This window comes from Convolutriloba macropyga, chromosome 4 (genome assembly GCF_964194025.1).
Source record: "Convolutriloba macropyga chromosome 4, txConMacr16.3, whole genome shotgun sequence".
In the NCBI taxonomy this organism is placed as follows: Eukaryota; Metazoa; Xenacoelomorpha; order Acoela; family Convolutidae; genus Convolutriloba; species Convolutriloba macropyga.
Genome location: NC_134471.1, coordinates 75,530,170 through 75,547,231, shown reverse-complemented (window position 1 = coordinate 75,547,231; position 17,062 = coordinate 75,530,170). Strand labels below are relative to the sequence as shown.

The 17,062-nt window shown below is 37.6% G+C and overlaps 2 protein-coding genes across 2 annotated transcripts in view; one reads left to right on the top strand and one right to left on the bottom strand.

Moving 5' to 3' along the window:
- Positions 1 to 17,062, bottom strand: part of LOC142337902 (uncharacterized) — a 519,657-nt gene that overhangs the window by 283,029 nt on the left and 219,566 nt on the right. The window lies entirely within an intron of this gene.
- The window catches only part of LOC142337911 (innexin-19-like), a 37,447-nt gene that overhangs the window by 3,588 nt on the left and 16,797 nt on the right, over positions 1 to 17,062 (top strand). The window contains exons 2-5 of the mRNA XM_075387547.1: positions 855 to 1,036; positions 1,384 to 1,543; positions 10,591 to 10,748; positions 10,865 to 10,976. Of these exons, the coding sequence (XP_075243662.1) occupies positions 855 to 1,036; positions 1,384 to 1,543; positions 10,591 to 10,748; positions 10,865 to 10,976 (612 nt within the window). The remainder of the gene's footprint in view (positions 1 to 854; positions 1,037 to 1,383; positions 1,544 to 10,590; positions 10,749 to 10,864; positions 10,977 to 17,062) is intronic.

The window sequence follows — 17,062 nt, the reverse complement described above, 5'->3', positions numbered from 1 at the left end:
TTTCAACAGCGGAGGTAAAAAACAAGTTTCATGAAATGAACAACAAATCAGCAAAAAAAGTTTTTTAAAATTTGTATTCATTACATTGTAGGAGAAGATCGTCCAATCTATTCTCCTCTAGTAAAACACTATTCTCCTGTAGTAGTAGAATTTGAGAGAGAATGAGAGAGTTTACGGCATATAATTTATTGAAACAGTTCAAGAAGTTTTCTCCAATTCATAAAGGTTGTCTTCGGATACTCCCAATTTTTCTCTGACATAATTCTAAGTTGATTTCGAAACCTTGAGAAGTATATTGGAACATTGTGCTACGGGCAGACTACCACGAGCCGTCTTGTTTTCATTTCTCGTCGGAAAGATCCAACTTCGTCCAACAAAAAAATTGGAAGCAAATTGATATATTCAGTTTTGACCATTGTCATTTATAGTCTGGATTCCGGAAGGCCTTTTGCTTATGACGTTAGGGCATCCACCACTTTTATAAGAAACCAGCTGCTTACTATTTTAAGACTTCCTTATAAATTTTAAAATTCTTGTCTTGTAATTTTTCGAACTGTTTCCCATTCTCTGCGAGACTATATGGCGTATAGAATTAACTTGAGATATTGTAAATATGTATCTCGGTTCTATTCTGTTCCCCCCCCCCCAGTGTTTTTTATGACCCCCAGTAACAAATTATATTATGTTGTTATAACACGTCACTATGTAACAAAATAGCACGTGCGCCTGGGGGTCATAAAAAAATTTAAGCTCACTAAGCTGGGGGGGGGGCAAAAACAGAATAGATCCTCTCTTTCTATAAGGTGCGTCTTTCTATCCGGTACCTAATCTAGCAATTAATGTCCTCTTTCCAGGTGTTGGACACCAAACTACTTCCCAGAGTCGTGGGTGGACTACACTAACAACTTGTGCTTTGTCCAGTCCACTTATTACATCCCAATGGATGTCCCCTTGGGAGCAGACGAGGCTGTGACCATCAAGAGGGATAATGAGATCACGTACTACCAGTGGATTCCACTATTCTTCATGATGCTAGGTGTGTTTGTGTTGTACACCATGGCAAGCATGTGATGTGATGTCGAGCTCTTACGTAATGGTTACGTGACTCTGCTTGAAGTCAGAGAACTTCTGGCGTTTATCGAGAACCGCGAAGTGGTCCGAGATATTAAGCCAGAATTTCGAAGTGACTTCTGCAGCGAGTCACTTAACCATGCTTAAAACACGAAACGCGCACGTTTTAAAATGACGAAAGTCAACGGAAGTCAACTTCTGGCTAAGTAGCAATTTCTGGCATTTTAACTTCTGGCACTGCAGACTTTCGGCATTTTAAAATGTGCACGTGAGTGTTTTAACAACTATGAGAATAAAACTCTCTTTTTTCAGCCATGTGTTTCTATGTACCACGAGCTGTGTGGTTCAACGTGTTCAGCCATCACTTTGTGGATGTGAATGCGATTGTCGATCTGCTGACCTCCTTCGACAACGCAGTCAACCCGGAGACCAGAGACCCTGCTGTCATGCAGGTCGCAAAACACATTGACAGGTCAGCATGCCTAAAACGGTTTCTTATGTGCTCAAAAATAGCAACAAATGTCAGAACAAATGTCAGAACTCTGTTTCACAACTGTGTACTTCTGGTCGGTACTACCGATAAACGACGATGTTAGATCGCGGGACCACATGTCTAAACTCTCTGGTTCTTTTCTTAAAATACAGTCTACTTCAAAAATAGTTAGATAAAAATGGTGTGTGAAGATTATGTTAAAATGTATTAAATATAAACCCAGTATGAGGGAAAAAATATATTAAAACACCAAACATTGTTTTTTTTTAGCGGCTATAAAAATAGTTAACTTCATTTAGCTAAAGTTTGAAACAAAAACAACAGGGAGAAAAGTTTGAGTTATCAGAGGAACCAAAACACCTCTACAACCTTCACTTACGAATTAGTTATTTGCCCTTGAATCATGATAAATATTATCAAAAGATTTTCCATAAAACGCTTTGTAACTAAACACGAACCCTTTCAGTTTGATTTCTTTTGCATTGTTGACGATTTCGATTGAGCTTGATCAGTCCTTATCTATAACTCATTGAAAATTAAGAATTTTTTAACCAGTTCTAAAGTCCTCAAGTCAAGTTCATGACTTCTGGCTCAACGTTAACTAATTTTCATAATCTCTAATTTTCTCAGCAATAACTTTTTAGTCAAAAGCAATTTTAGATCTGGCGGCTGATGTTACAATAAATTCAATAAAAACAATAACCTATTCATGTTTTATATAGATAATTGAAAACGAATCCGAAAAATGTTAAAGAAACAGCGGCTCCACGTCACTTGTTTTCTGTGAAACCCTTCACATTTGAAACTCCTTGACGCTATTTTAGCTGTAACACTGTTTTAAAAATACAAAACACTGGAAACTGAAAAAATTTTTGAAAGTTTTTGTCATAATTATTTAGATTATGTGGCCTGCATTGTCAACGGTGCAAATTGGTCTTAAGCAACAAGTTATCATTTTACAAGTTTTTTTTGCAATTTACCCCCAGCGGTGTTTGGGTATAAAGTTTGAATAAAATGGCATGTATTAGTCAAAATGAAATTCTGCACTTGTATCAACAAATGGCAAACGTAGGTGAAAAGAAGGGGTTGAAGTCACGACTATTGAGTTCTCTTAACGATAAAGCAAATAGGGTAACAGGATTGCGACGAAAGGTTAAACGTACTGTTTGATAACCTACGGGTTCACACTCAGCTGAGAAACCTAATGAAGCACACATCTCCCACGAAAAAATAGTTACATCAAAAAATACTATGCAGAGCCGAAGAGTGGCTAAAATTTAGCAACTTTGGACGGGTTTTTCAAAAACAGAAAGATAGTCACTTATTCTAAAGCAATTATTCCAAATTTCAAAGACTTCAAAAGAACAAAAAACATATTTAAATATAAAGCATAAAAAAGCATACTAGACCTATTTATGACAAAGTAGCAGTAAAGTATATGCGATATAAATGATAAAGAAATCAGCTTTCATCTTCACACCTTGAGTTTTTTTATAAGACAACACTTAGACAGGAAGAAATTTTTGGGCCCATAGATACCTGTAGGGGTGAATAAAAAAGCACTTTGAGGCAACTTAAGAAAAGTAATAGCTTTGTGCTGTAGTTTTGGTTTTAAAACTCAGAGAACAAATATGTTACAAATATATGAGTCTCAAATCTAAAAAAATGAAAGTCTTAAGAAATACAAATTGAACGCAAATTACGACAAATTGGACAGAAGGACGACACGATCATCAAAAGTGAATTAAAACATTAAGTTTTTTTAAACTTAGTTGAAAAATTTTGTTTCTTGAAAAAATGACGTTACAAAAAATAAAAAACATAGACAAACGGAACAAATTAAGTCCGATTTCTTTTAAATTGTTTCAACTTAGTATCCAAAAAGCAGTCAACAACAGGAAAGAAAACAGCCAGATGGAAGAAACACGTCAGAACAAAAAGTAATAATTGAAAAATTCTGCCTTGAATCGTCCTTCAGTTAGTCTCCACTAATCAAAATCAAACTGAGTTCTTGAAAAACTACTTTTTTCAATATGAATTGTCATCGATAAAAATGATCAGAAAATTTGCCAAAAATACTATGAAGAAAGAACTAGAACTAAATAACATCGACAATTGTTTCCAAAATGATTACTGATAAAAACTTAATTCGTTATTTTAATAACAGTTTTGTAGAAAAGTGATATTGAAAAGGGGATAACTCTAAAAGCATTAGTTAGAGCAGGGCAAGCCAGCAAAGTTGTACAAAAGTTTTATTTCTCTCTTTATCTGAAAGCCTATGAAACTTTTTATTTTGTGCGCTGCCTGAGTGTGATTACCCGTTCTGATCATTGATGTGCCCCTCGAGTTCCAATTGGCCTAAATACTATTTAAATAATGAAGAGTTATTTTTAAAAAAGTTGCTCCAAAAAACGATCTAATTTATATGAAAATGAAAATCAAAATTAGTTGGCTGAGTACGTAGAGCTGCTCAGATTTTTTTTTGTGTTAATGAATGACACATATATAAGAAACTACTTTTCATTAGTGACATCAAAGTTTGATAAAAGTCAAAATAGACACTTGTTTTTCAAAGAAGTCTTGAAGAAACTATTAATTTTCGTAATTGATTGAATTTTGAAATTCAAGTTGACCAAAAATTAGGCTAAGATTTTGTGAGAAAATGATTAAAAAATTTCCCTAAAGCAATTTTGCTAAATTTTTTTTATAGTGAAATTTTATACACAGAGAGCTTCATATAGACACAACATTTGCTAGCCGGAGATTCCCTCAAAAAAAAACAAAACTAGTCTGAACAAAAAAGTGGTAATAGCATAAATTCTCTCATTTTTTTCCGAAAATGTGGGAACAATTAATTTATGTTACTTTGTAACAAAGATAGAAATTAGAAGATGTTAATTTGTGATATTGAACATACTTATTAGTGATTTTGAAAAGAGTTTAAGCTCTTTTTATAATTGCGATCACGTGGTCTCCAGTTTCTTATTGGATAGTGAAAATTGCATTAACAGCGTTATCAATACTTTTAGGCATTCTCAAGGTGATGTGGCATTCTTAAGTCGAAAAGGTATTCTCACTTGCGTTTATATTCTCAAAGTAGTAGCTCTTCAGTGCTACGTAGAATTCTGTCCACGTCATATGAAGAACCTGGTGTTCTGGATTTTTTCGTTTTTATGAAAACATTAGCTAATCAGTGCTACACATGATTCTGTTCACGTGATTTGAGGAACTTGACTCTAGCACAGTTTGCAATTCGAGTATTCTATATTACCTCGCAATCTAATAGCAATCTAATGATCAGGTAATGCAATGTAAATACTTCGTAAGTCAAAAGCAATCTAATGCTTGTTAATTGTTGTTTACTTCAAAACAAACGAAAAGTTGAAAACCTATAAGAACCTCGCTTCACTCATCAAACATGAATTTTCAAGAGCCGATAAGTCAGAATCAATTATCGCAGTCAAATTTATTCCACTTTTTGGGGTAGCCTCAACAACACATTGGCCATGAGACCTTTAATAAGACATTCACAAAAACTATATGTGATGGTTTCAATGAAACATCAAGAAAATTAGAAGTTTTATTAAAGTTTCAAAGAACGAAAGAAGAACTTACCTGACGAACTTTATTGCTGTGTCGATAAGTAATGGCTACAAAACTAAACTCAATTCTAATTTTGTTTTGGCGCTATCATTATCTTATTGACCAATCAATCATATGTCAGAAGCAAATTCTCCCACGAACAGAAACCTGATTCTAACATCCACCGACCTCCAACTAATGAACTCGATTGTACCTAAGCCATATATGATTCTCATGAAATGTTGATGAAAATAGAAAATCATCTCCGGGATTCGGAGTTAAGATCTATTCACATGCCAATCATGTAAAATATTTTTAGCTAATCTAAATTTTCTCTGTATATTTTCGCATAGATAACCACTATAAATACAAGCTAATTTTTGTATATTTTCAGTTCAAAATTTAATTTAAAATTCAACTTATTGAATTCTTTGACTCGTTTTATCGACCACGACAATGGTGTCCAGACCAGCTACAGACAGACAAATTTTGGATCTACAGAATGCAGAATCAGCTACTGCGTGGATTATGTCTTTTGTGGCGAAATGTCGCGCAGAGAAGAAAGAGGACAAGGTCAACACCGATGGTACTGTACAGGACCTACAGGTAACCAATCTCTTTCTTAGTATGTGCGGGCAAGATGCAATTATTAAACTTAGGAGCTTAATGAGTCCTAGGAATTTGATAGACACTACATATAAAGACATCAGATTGGCGATTCAAAATTATATTTCTCCTAAAGAGAGAGTAGTAACGGCAGAAAGGGCTAAATTTCTGTCCGTAATCCAAGGTGTAGGGGAGTCAGACGACGGCTTCTTAGCACCTCTTAGAGAAAAAGCACGCTATTGTGACTTCGAAAAATTGAAAACAGCGGCCAACCCCGAAGAGGAGTTGGTAAAAATAAAGTTTATCTCAGGTTTGAGGGACCCTGAAGCAAAACTTAGACTACTAGACGGTATTAAAGCAAAACCAGCAAAGTCGGATACTGAAATGACCGAGAGTTTACAGTTCAGAAGTCAAGCAATGGTTTTTGCAAGTTCCTCATCAGGTAATAAGCCCTTTACGGTGAAAGAAGAAGTTGGGTTCAACTTCAAAAAGACTTTTCGAAAACCAAATGAAAAAATTACGGCTAATAAAAGCAACAACATGTGCACTAGGTGTGAAGGTAAGCCACACTCTAGTAGACCTTGTCCAGCGCTAAGTAAGAAATGCAACACCTGTGAAAAGGTGGGACACTTCTCAAAAATGTGTAGAAGCAAACGCCAACCAAATTCAGGTAAGTACAATAAACAGAATAACTTTTGCTAAGAAGAAAATGTTTCGTCAGAGTAAGCATCTCCAGCATCGGAGATGGGAATGTTTTATACTAAAGAACAAATCTTTAGCATGTCTGTGACATGGGAATATATCTCAATAAATAACTGTAAAGTAAAAATGCAGGTAGACACAGGTGCAGATAGCACAGTGATATCATCAAAAATATGGACTGAGCTTGGTAAACCTCAGTTGGATGGAAAGATGAGATATCTTGAAGCTTATGATGGTCATCAATTAACGCTTCTGGGATCACTTACTTGCGACATTGAGTGGAACGGAAGCAGGCTCACGCAAAAACAACTAGCAGTTGTGCAGTCTGATAAAGAATTTGGACTACTTGGTAGAGACCTTCTACCCAAGCACGGTGTGAACAACATCACAGCCGAGCACCTACCTGCGGTGAAGGGTTACAAAGCTCATGTGAAGCTGATACCAGGAACACAGCCAATGTTCTGCAAAGCCAGAAAAATACCTCTACCTCTTCAAGACAAGGTCACAGAGAAGCTGGAACAAATGGTCAGACAAGGCATCCTTGAACCGGTACAGCCAGGAGGAGTCACTAATGCATCTCCAGTGGTGTGGCAGAGAAAGAGGAGTGGAGAACTGAGACTTTGCGTGGACTCGAAAGTGCACATCAATGGCAAGGTCATGGATGAGGACTACCCAATACCGGACATGGAGACGATCTTCCACAACCTACATGGGGCCTCATACTTTGGCAAAATTGACCTCTCAGATGCCTACTCTCAAATTGAGCTTGACGAAGATGCTCAGGATATATGCACAATCAACACATCTCAGGGACTGTTCAAGATGTGCCGACTACCTCCGGGATTGAAAAACTCTTCTTCAATCTTCCAGAATTGCATCGAATCAACACTCAAAGGAATTAAAGGTGTTGTGATCTTTCAAGACGATGTATTGGTTTATGGAACTACCAAGGAGCAGTTCGACAAGAGAATGCTTGCAGTCAAGAGTCGACTACGTGAGAAAAATTTTACTATTAATGAGAAAAAGTCCAACTCAAAACCAGTCGATAGCGTTAGCTTTTTGGGATACTCCATTTCAAAGGAGGGAATAGCACCAGATCCCAAACATGTTGAAAAAATAAAAAATGCAAAAGCACCAACTAGCAACAAACAACTCGAATCGTTTGTTGGGCTGGCTAATTTTTACAGAAGAATGATTCCTGATTTTGCAACAAAAATGCTACCCTTAAACAACATGAGAAATAGCGATTTCTCATGGGGCAAAATGCAAAAAAAGCTTTTGAAGACATAAAAAATGAATTATGTGCTAACCCACTTGTACAGCCATATAGTTTACAAAAAGAAGCAACAGTTACTACTGACGCCTCTGAAAAAGCCATTTTCTTTCGCAAGAAGGACATCCAGTGATATATGTATCGAGGAAATTGACTTCAGCGGAGCAAAACTACTCGAACATAGAGCGGGAAGCACTGGCAATTGTCTTTGTGGTCACAAGATTGAAACAATTCCTTCTTGGAAGACGATTTACACTAAAGACTGACCACAAACAACTCAAATATCTCTTTGCACCAGACGAGGTGATCCCGAAGACAGCATCAGCGAGAATCACAAGATGGGCAATAGCTCTAATGGGCTTCGACTATGAGTTGAAGTACACACCAGGGGAGCAGATACCCCATGCAGATTCTTTGAGCAGAATAGATTTTGACGAAGACGAATCCTACAACGATCGAGTGTGCTTCGCAATCAATAACATCTACTTCGCTCAGAGTGATTTGGTGACCCAAGCAGAAATCAAAACTGAACTTGGAACAAACAGACTCTTCCAGGACATAATGAAACGAATCAAAAGCGGCAATTGGAAACAATGTTCAGAAGCGGAAAAAGGATTCGAACAACAGAAAGACGCACTTACTTTACATAATGAAATCATCTTCAGAGGTGTTGTTCCTTTCATTCCACCCAAACAACGACACTTGGTTTTGGCAAAAGCGCATGAGACACATCCCGGAAAGAATGCAACTGAGGCATCAATCAGAATGATAGCATGGTGGCCTGGCATTACCCAAGACGTTCAACACTTTGTTAGTAAATGTAAGAATTATCAATTGAACAGGCCTAGCCTGGGAAAAACGGTCTCTACGTGGCCAGAAGCCGACGTTTGGGAACAACTCTACATGGACTGGGGTTATGTTAAGGACCAAGGCAATATCTTAGTAATTGTTGACGCGGGTTCTGGTTGGATCGAAGCCTTTCCCGCGGGAAATAGAACATCAGAAACAGTTAAGATATATCTTAGTCAAATCTTTGCAAGATTCGGAATACAAAAAACTTTAGTTTCTTATAATGGTCCTGAATTTGTAAGTGGTGACCTTAAACAGTGGTGTGAATCACTGGGAATTAAGAAAATAGAATCACCCGTCTATCATCCAATAGCTAATGGGCTAGCTGAAAGAGCAGTTCAGACAGTGAAGCGGGCACTTCAAGCGTGGAGTCCCAACCTTAATGTGTCATTTGGAGCATTCCTGCAAAGGGCACTGATGACACATCGCAACACTTCAAAGACGAGGAGCTAAACTCCAGTTGATCTCTTGTTGGGACGCAGAGTGAGACTACCAGCAATAGCAGATTTCGACTTGTGCGAACCCATTCTATTCAAGGCCAACGAAAACACAAAGACAGTTCCTGCTACCTTCATCATCAGGAAGGGCTTGAACACATCTTTCATACAGCCCGAAAACTCAGCACGGACTATTCTAGTGAGCGACAACCAAATTGCGAGACTAGACGAGGACAATGTGAAAATTGAACCAGCAGTGGAGGAGACCATATCTCAATCAAAACAACAACTTCAGAGTACAGATGTGGGACCTTCACTTCAAGATGAAACTTCTGCAGCCACATCATCTGCAGAGCACCAACTACCCGAAACTTCAGAGCCTTCACGAACATCAACAAGAAACAGAAAACAACCCGACAGATTTGGAGAACCTATACGCACAAACTTGCTTAAAAAAGAGGAAGGATGTGATGGTTTCAACGAAACATCAAGAAACTTAGAAGTTTTATTAAAGTTTCAAAGAACGAAAGAAGAACATACCTGACGAACTTTATTGCTGTGTCGATAAGTAATGGCTACAAAACTAAACTCAATTCTAATTTTGTTTTGGCGATATCATTATCTTATTGACCTATCAATCATATGTCAGAAGCAAATTCTCCCACCAACAGAAACCTGATTCTAACATCCACCGACCTCCAACTAATGAACTCGATTGTACCTAAGCCATATATGATTCTCATGAAATGTTGATGAAAATAGAAAATCACCTCCGGGATTCGGAGTTAAGATCTATTCACATGCCAATCATGTAAAATAATTTTAGCTAATCTAAATTTTCTCTGTATATTTTCGCTTAGATAACCACTATAAATACAAGCTAATTTTTGTATATTTCCAGTTCAAAATTTAGTTTAAAATTCAACTTATTGAATTCTTTGACCCGTTTTATCGACCACGACACTATAAAAATTTGAGCAGCAGGCCTATATAACAGAGAGTGTAAAACAAGGAACAGTTTGTTAAATATTTTTTCTATTGCTTTTGTTTCCGAGCCATCATTTCCAGTAGTTTTTAATTTCCACTGAAAACATATCTATTGAGTTCTTGGTTCCGAATGTGAAATTTCCGACAAGTTTGATTTATAGAATATATCTTTAGAGACTTTTTCAATTAATTAGTGTTACTGAAATCAAAAAGTTTTTCTGAAATAGAGTTGATTCTACACGAAATATGAATTTGGCAAGAATTCAAAAATATTTTGGTTTGATAACATTGAGGAAACAACAGCTGTGTGTTAAATAACACAAGTGGTACGCAAAGAAACTTTTTGTTCGGACCCGTCAAATTTGTTTGGGCTTTAGGATTTTTAGTTCCAGCCCTACTCTTTTCTTATTTACTTGTTCAATTTTGAGTTAGCATTTGTCGGGCTAAGGTTTATCCAGATTTTGACCACTAGTGTGTCCAAATTTGATCGCACACGAAGGATATAATGTACGACCAAAATTGCATTTGACATAATATTATAGAGCATAATTTGTATATGAAACAAATAACAAGATATGATTTGTGTTCAGGTATCTGTTGAGTGCAACAGAGTACAGGAAGCACCCTATCTTCCGACTGAGGTCAAATCTGGCCAAGAAGAAGATATTCCTGTTCTACTGTGGCAGGAGATACGGACTCTCCATCACGACTATCTACCTGCAGCTAAAACTATGCTACATTATCATAGGTATGGCTCCAATGCACAAAACAGTGAGCATTCTATTATGCCAAATCTTCTGCAACACTATGCTTTTTTGGAAATTATACCATCAAATTTGTTTTTTTTTTGTGTGGTTGTTTTAGGTGTTCTGCAAATCTACTGGATTGACACTTTCCTAATGGGAGCAACAGAGTCCTCCATCATCGGATACTACCAACACATATTCACTGAGTCATACGCCATCAAAGTACTCGTGTAAGCAGAACCATCACCATCAAAATACTATTACCAATTTTTAAAATAAAAATTGTGACAATTTAAATCTAATTCTCACTGAAATCTGATTTCTTTCAATAGTTCTTGAATTTCCGGTCATTTAAAAGGAAGTTTACCCTGCCTTGTCAGAGAATTACGTTTTGCTAATATATATCTACATAACAACGGACAGTAGTGATTTGTCCGACTAATATCCAACAAAAAAACTAATTTAAATGCTGTAGATAACAAGGTAAAGACAGGACTTGCAACCTTGGGCGCTGCCATCGGCAATACCTGCTTTGTGGCTGCATTTTTGAGTAAAAGAGTCAACAAAATAGAAAAACTGCTTGACAACTTTGCTTATCTAAACAAATCACAGTGTGCAGTTGGAAATCCGCGAAGCTGTCATGGTGCCCCAAAGATGGTATATTCCCTGCGATGTAACAATCCGTCAGCAGATACCTCTGTTATTCTGCAGGAATTTGACAATAGTCAGAGAACAAACTTTGAAGCTTTAGTAGAACAAATAACCGGTGAGAAAATAACAGACAACGAAATCTTCAAAGAAACAGTGAAGAAAACTGAACAATCTGTAAATTACTGAGTATACACAACACAAGACTCAGGAGGCACTTGACCATGGTGCTTTTTCCAACCTCGTTGCTCGTTCCCTCTCATTATCTCTACCTCAATCAGGTGCTTGGCTTTCCGCACCTCCAACCCCTGGTCTTGTCCTTCTTTTTTTGGCCAATTGAATTCAGACCCTCATTGAAGTATCAAACTGGTGTTTCAAAAAAGCCTTAGATGTTGTCATAACTTCCCCACTACAGGAGTGGCTCTGCCATGACAAATGCTGAAGAAAGGATATATGAACACTAATGCAGGAGTCACTAATGCATCTCCAGTGGTGTGGCAGAGAAAGAGGAGTGGAGAACTGAGACTTTGCGTGGACTTGAAAGTGCACATCAATGGCAAGGTCATGGATGAGGACTACCCAATACCGGACATGGAGACGATCTTCCACAACCTACATGGGGCCTCATACTTTGGCAAAATTGACCTCTCAGATGCCTACTCTCAAATTGAGCTTGACGAAGATGCTCAGGATATATGCACAATCAACACATCTCAGGGACTGTTCAAGATGTGCCGACTACCTCCGGGATTGAAAAACTCTTCTTCAATCTTCCAGAATTGCATCGAATCAACACTCAAAGGAATTAAAGGTGTTGTGATCTTTCAAGACGATGTATTGGTTTATGGAACTACCAAGGAGCAGTTCGACAAGAGAATGCTTGCAGTCAAGAGTCGACTACGTGAGAAAAATTTTACTATTAATGAGAAAAAGTCCAACTCAAAACCAGTCGATAGCGTTAGCTTTTTGGGATACTCCATTTCAAAGGAGGGAATAGCACCAGATCCCAAACATGTTGAAAAAATAAAAAATGCAAAAGCACCAACTAACAACAAACAACTCGAATCGTTTGTTGGGCTGGCTAATTTTTACAGAAGAATGATTCCTGATTTTGCAACAAAAATGCTACCCTTAAACAACATGAGAAATAGCGATTTCTCATGGGGCAAAATGCAAAAAAAGCTTTTGAAGACATAAAAAATGAATTATGTGCTAACCCACTTGTACAGCCATATAGTTTACAAAAAGAAGCAACAGTTACTACTGACGCCTCTGAAAAAGCCATTTTCTTTCGCAAGAAGGACATCCAGTGATATATGTATCGAGGAAATTGACTTCAGCGGAGCAAAACTACTCGAACATAGAGCGGGAAGCACTGGCAATTGTCTTTGTGGTCACAAGATTGAAACAATTCCTTCTTGGAAGACGATTTACACTAAAGACTGACCACAAACAACTCAAATATCTCTTTGCACCAGACGAGGTGATCCCGAAGACAGCATCAGCGAGAATCACAAGATGGGCAATAGCTCTAATGGGCTTCGACTATGAGTTGAAGTACACACCAGGGGAGCAGATACCCCATGCAGATTCTTTGAGCAGAATAGATTTTGACGAAGACGAATCCTACAACGATCGAGTGTGCTTCGCAATCAATAACATCTACTTCGCTCAGAGTGATTTGGTGACCCAAGCAGAAATCAAAACTGAACTTGGAACAAACAGACTCTTCCAGGACATAATGAAACGAATCAAAAGCGGCAATTGGAAACAATGTTCAGAAGCGGAAAAAGGATTCGAACAACAGAAAGACGCACTTACTTTACATAATGAAATCATCTTCAGAGGTGTTGTTCCTTTCATTCCACCCAAACAACGACACTTGGTTTTGGCAAAAGCGCATGAGACACATCCCGGAAAGAATGCAACTGAGGCATCAATCAGAATGATAGCATGGTGGCCTGGCATTACCCAAGACGTTCAACACTTTGTTAGTAAATGTAAGAATTATCAATTGAACAGGCCTAGCCTGGGAAAAACGGTCTCTACGTGGCCAGAAGCCGACGTTTGGGAACAACTCTACATGGACTGGGGTTATGTTAAGGACCAAGGCAATATCTTAGTAATTGTTGACGCGGGTTCTGGTTGGATCGAAGCCTTTCCCGCGGGAAATAGAACATCAGAAACAGTTAAGATATATCTTAGTCAAATATTTGCAAGATTCGGAATACAAAAAACTTTAGTTTCTGATAATGGTCCTGAATTTGTAAGTGGTGACCTTAAACAGTGGTGTGAATCACTGGGAATTAAGAAAATAGAATCACCCGTCTATCATCCAATAGCTAATGGGCTAGCTGAAAGAGCAGTTCAGACAGTGAAGCGGGCACTTCAAGCGTGGAGTCCCAACCTTAATGTGTCATTTGGAGTTTTCCTGCAAAGGGCACTGATGACACATCGCAACACTTCAAAGACGAGGAGCAAAACTCCAGTTGATCTCTTGTTGGGACGCAGAGTGAGACTACCAGCAATAGCAGATTTCGACTTGTGCGAACCCATTCTATTCAAGGCCAACGAAAACACAAAGACAGTTCCTGCTACCTTCATCATCAGGAAGGGCTTGAACACATCTTTCATACAGCCCGAAAACTCAGCACGGACTATTCTAGTGAGCGACAACCAAATTGCGAGACTAGACGAGGACAATGTGAAAATTGAACCAGCAGTGGAGGAGACCATATCTCAATCAAAACAACAACTTCAGAGTACAGATGTGGGACCTTCACTTCAAGATGAAACTTCTGCAGCCACATCATCTGCAGAGCACCAACTACCCGAAGCCTCAGAGCCTTCACGAACATCAACAAGAAACAGAAAACAACCCGACAGATTTGGAGAACCTATACGCACAAACTTGCTTAAAAAAGAGGAAGGATGTGATGGTTTCAACGAAACATCAAGAAACTTAGAAGTTTTATTAAAGTTTCAAAGAACGAAAGAAGAACTTACCTGACGAACTTTATTGCTGTGTCGATAAGTAATGGCTACAAAACTGAACTCAATTCTAATTTTGTTTTGGCGATATCATTATCTTATTGACCTATCAATCATATGTCAGAAGCAAATTCTCCCACCAACAGAAACCTGATTCTAACATCCACCGACCTCCAACTAATGAACTCGATTGTACCTAAGCCATAAATGATTCTCATGAAATGTTGATGAAAATAGAAAATCACCTCCGGGATTCGGAGTTAAGATCTATTCACATGCCAATCATGTAAAATACTTTTAGCTAATCTAAATTTTCTCTGTATATTTTCGCATAGATAACCACTATAAATACAAGCTAATTTTTGTATATTTCCAGTTCAAAATTTAGTTTAAAATTCAACTTATTGAATTCTTTGACCCGTTTTATCGACCACGACACTATAAAAATTTGAGCAGCAGGCCTATATAACAGAGAGTGTAAAACAAAGAACATTTTGTGAAATATTTTTTCTATTGCTTTTGTTTCCGAGCCATCATTTCCAGTAGTTTTTAATTTCCACTGAAAACATATCTATTGAGTTCTTGGTTCCGAATGTGAAATTTCCGACAAGTTTGATTTATAGAATACATCTTTAGAGACTTTTTCAATTAATTAGTGTTACTGACATCAAAAAGTTTTTCTGAAATAGAGTTGATTCTACACGAAATATGAATTTGGCAAGAATTCAAAAATATTTTGGTTTGATAACATTGAGGAAACAACAGCTGTGTGTTAAATAACACAAAAAGTACGCAAAGAAACTTTTTGTTCGGACCCGTCAAATTTGTTTGGGCTTTAGGATTTTTAGTTCCAGCCCTACTCTTTTCTTATTTACTTGTTCAATTTTGAGTTAGCATTTGTCGGGCTAAGGTTTATCCAGATTTTGACCACTAGTGTGTCCAAATTTGATCGCACACGAAGGATATAATGTACGACCAAAATTGCATTTGACATAATATTATAGAGCATAATTTGTATATGAAACAAATAACAAGATATGATTTGTGTTCAGGTATCTGTTGAGTGCAACAGAGTACAGGAAGCACCCTATCTTCCGACTGAGGTCAAATCTGGCCAAGAAGAAGATATTCCTGTTCTACTGTGGCAGGAGATACGGACTCTCCATCACGACTATCTACCTGCAGCTAAAACTATGCTACATTATCATAGGTATGGCTCCAATGCACAAAACAATGAGCATTCTATTATGTCAAATCTTCTGCAACACTATGCTTTTTTGGAAATTATACCATCAAATTTGTTTTTTTTTGTGTGGTTGTTTTAGGTGTTCTGCAAATCTACTGGATTGACACTTTCCTAATGGGAGCAACAGAGTCTTCCATCATCGGATACTACCAACACATATTCACTGAGTCATACGCCATCAAAGTACTCGTGTAAGCAGAACCATCACCATCAAAATACTATTACCAATTTTAAAATAAAAATTGTGACAATTTAAATCTAATTCTCACTGAAATCTGATTTCTTTCAATAGTTCTTGAATTTCCGGTCATTTAAAAGGAAGTTTACCCTGCCTTGTCAGAGAATTACGTTTTGCTAATATATATCTACATAACAACGGACAGTAGTGATTTGTCCGACTAATATCCAACAAAAAACTAATTTAAATGCTGTAGATAACAAGGTAAAGACAGGACTTGCAACCTTGGGCGCTGCCATCGGCAATACCTGCTTTGTGGCTGCATTTTTGAGTAAAAGAGTCAACAAAATAGAAAAACTGCTCGACAACTTTGCTTATCTAAACAAATCACAGTGTGCAGTTGGAAATCCGCGAAGCTGTCATGGTGCCCCAAAGATGGTATATTCCCTGCGATGTAACAATCCGTCAGCAGATACCTCTGTTATTCTGCAGGAATTTGACAATAGTCAGAGAACAAACTTTGAAGCTTTAGTAGAACAAATAACCGGTGAGAAAATAACAGACAACGAAATCCTCAAAGAAACAGTGAAGAAAACTGAACAATCTGTAAATTACTGAGTATACACAACACAAGACTCAGGAGGCACTTGACCATGGTGCTTTTTCCAACCTCGTTGCTCGTTCCCTCTCATTATCTCTACCTCAATCAGGTGCTTGGCTTTCCGCACCTCCAATCCCTGGTCTTGTCCTTCTTTTTTTGGCCAATTGAATTCAGGCCCTCATTGAAGTATCAAACTGGTGTTTCAAAAAAGCCTTAGATGTTGTCATAACTTCCCCACTACAGGAGTGGCTCTGCCATGACAAATGCTGAAGAAAGGATATATGAACAATTTGGACAAAAATGTGCTGAAGTAGGTATCCAATTTCTACCACTGGCGTTTAAATCTTGCTTATAACCTTGCTTTCCCATAACCAAAACTTTCAACCGGCTTGTTTATCGTTTGCCTGGAATAGGTTATCTTAAGTATGAGGAATAGGAGACGTTCAGACCAAATGCTGATCCCCTGTTACGAGACTTATCCTTTCGACAACACTTTTAACTCCACAATGATTAATTCATAGTCCTGGCCCATCCAAATTTTCATGGCCTAGTTATTGCTGTGAGTTCTCTGAACAAATGTTGTTGCCAATTTTAAAATTTTGTGTTTAAACATTTTTCAATTGAAAATTTACTCCAAATTCAAATGCTCTTC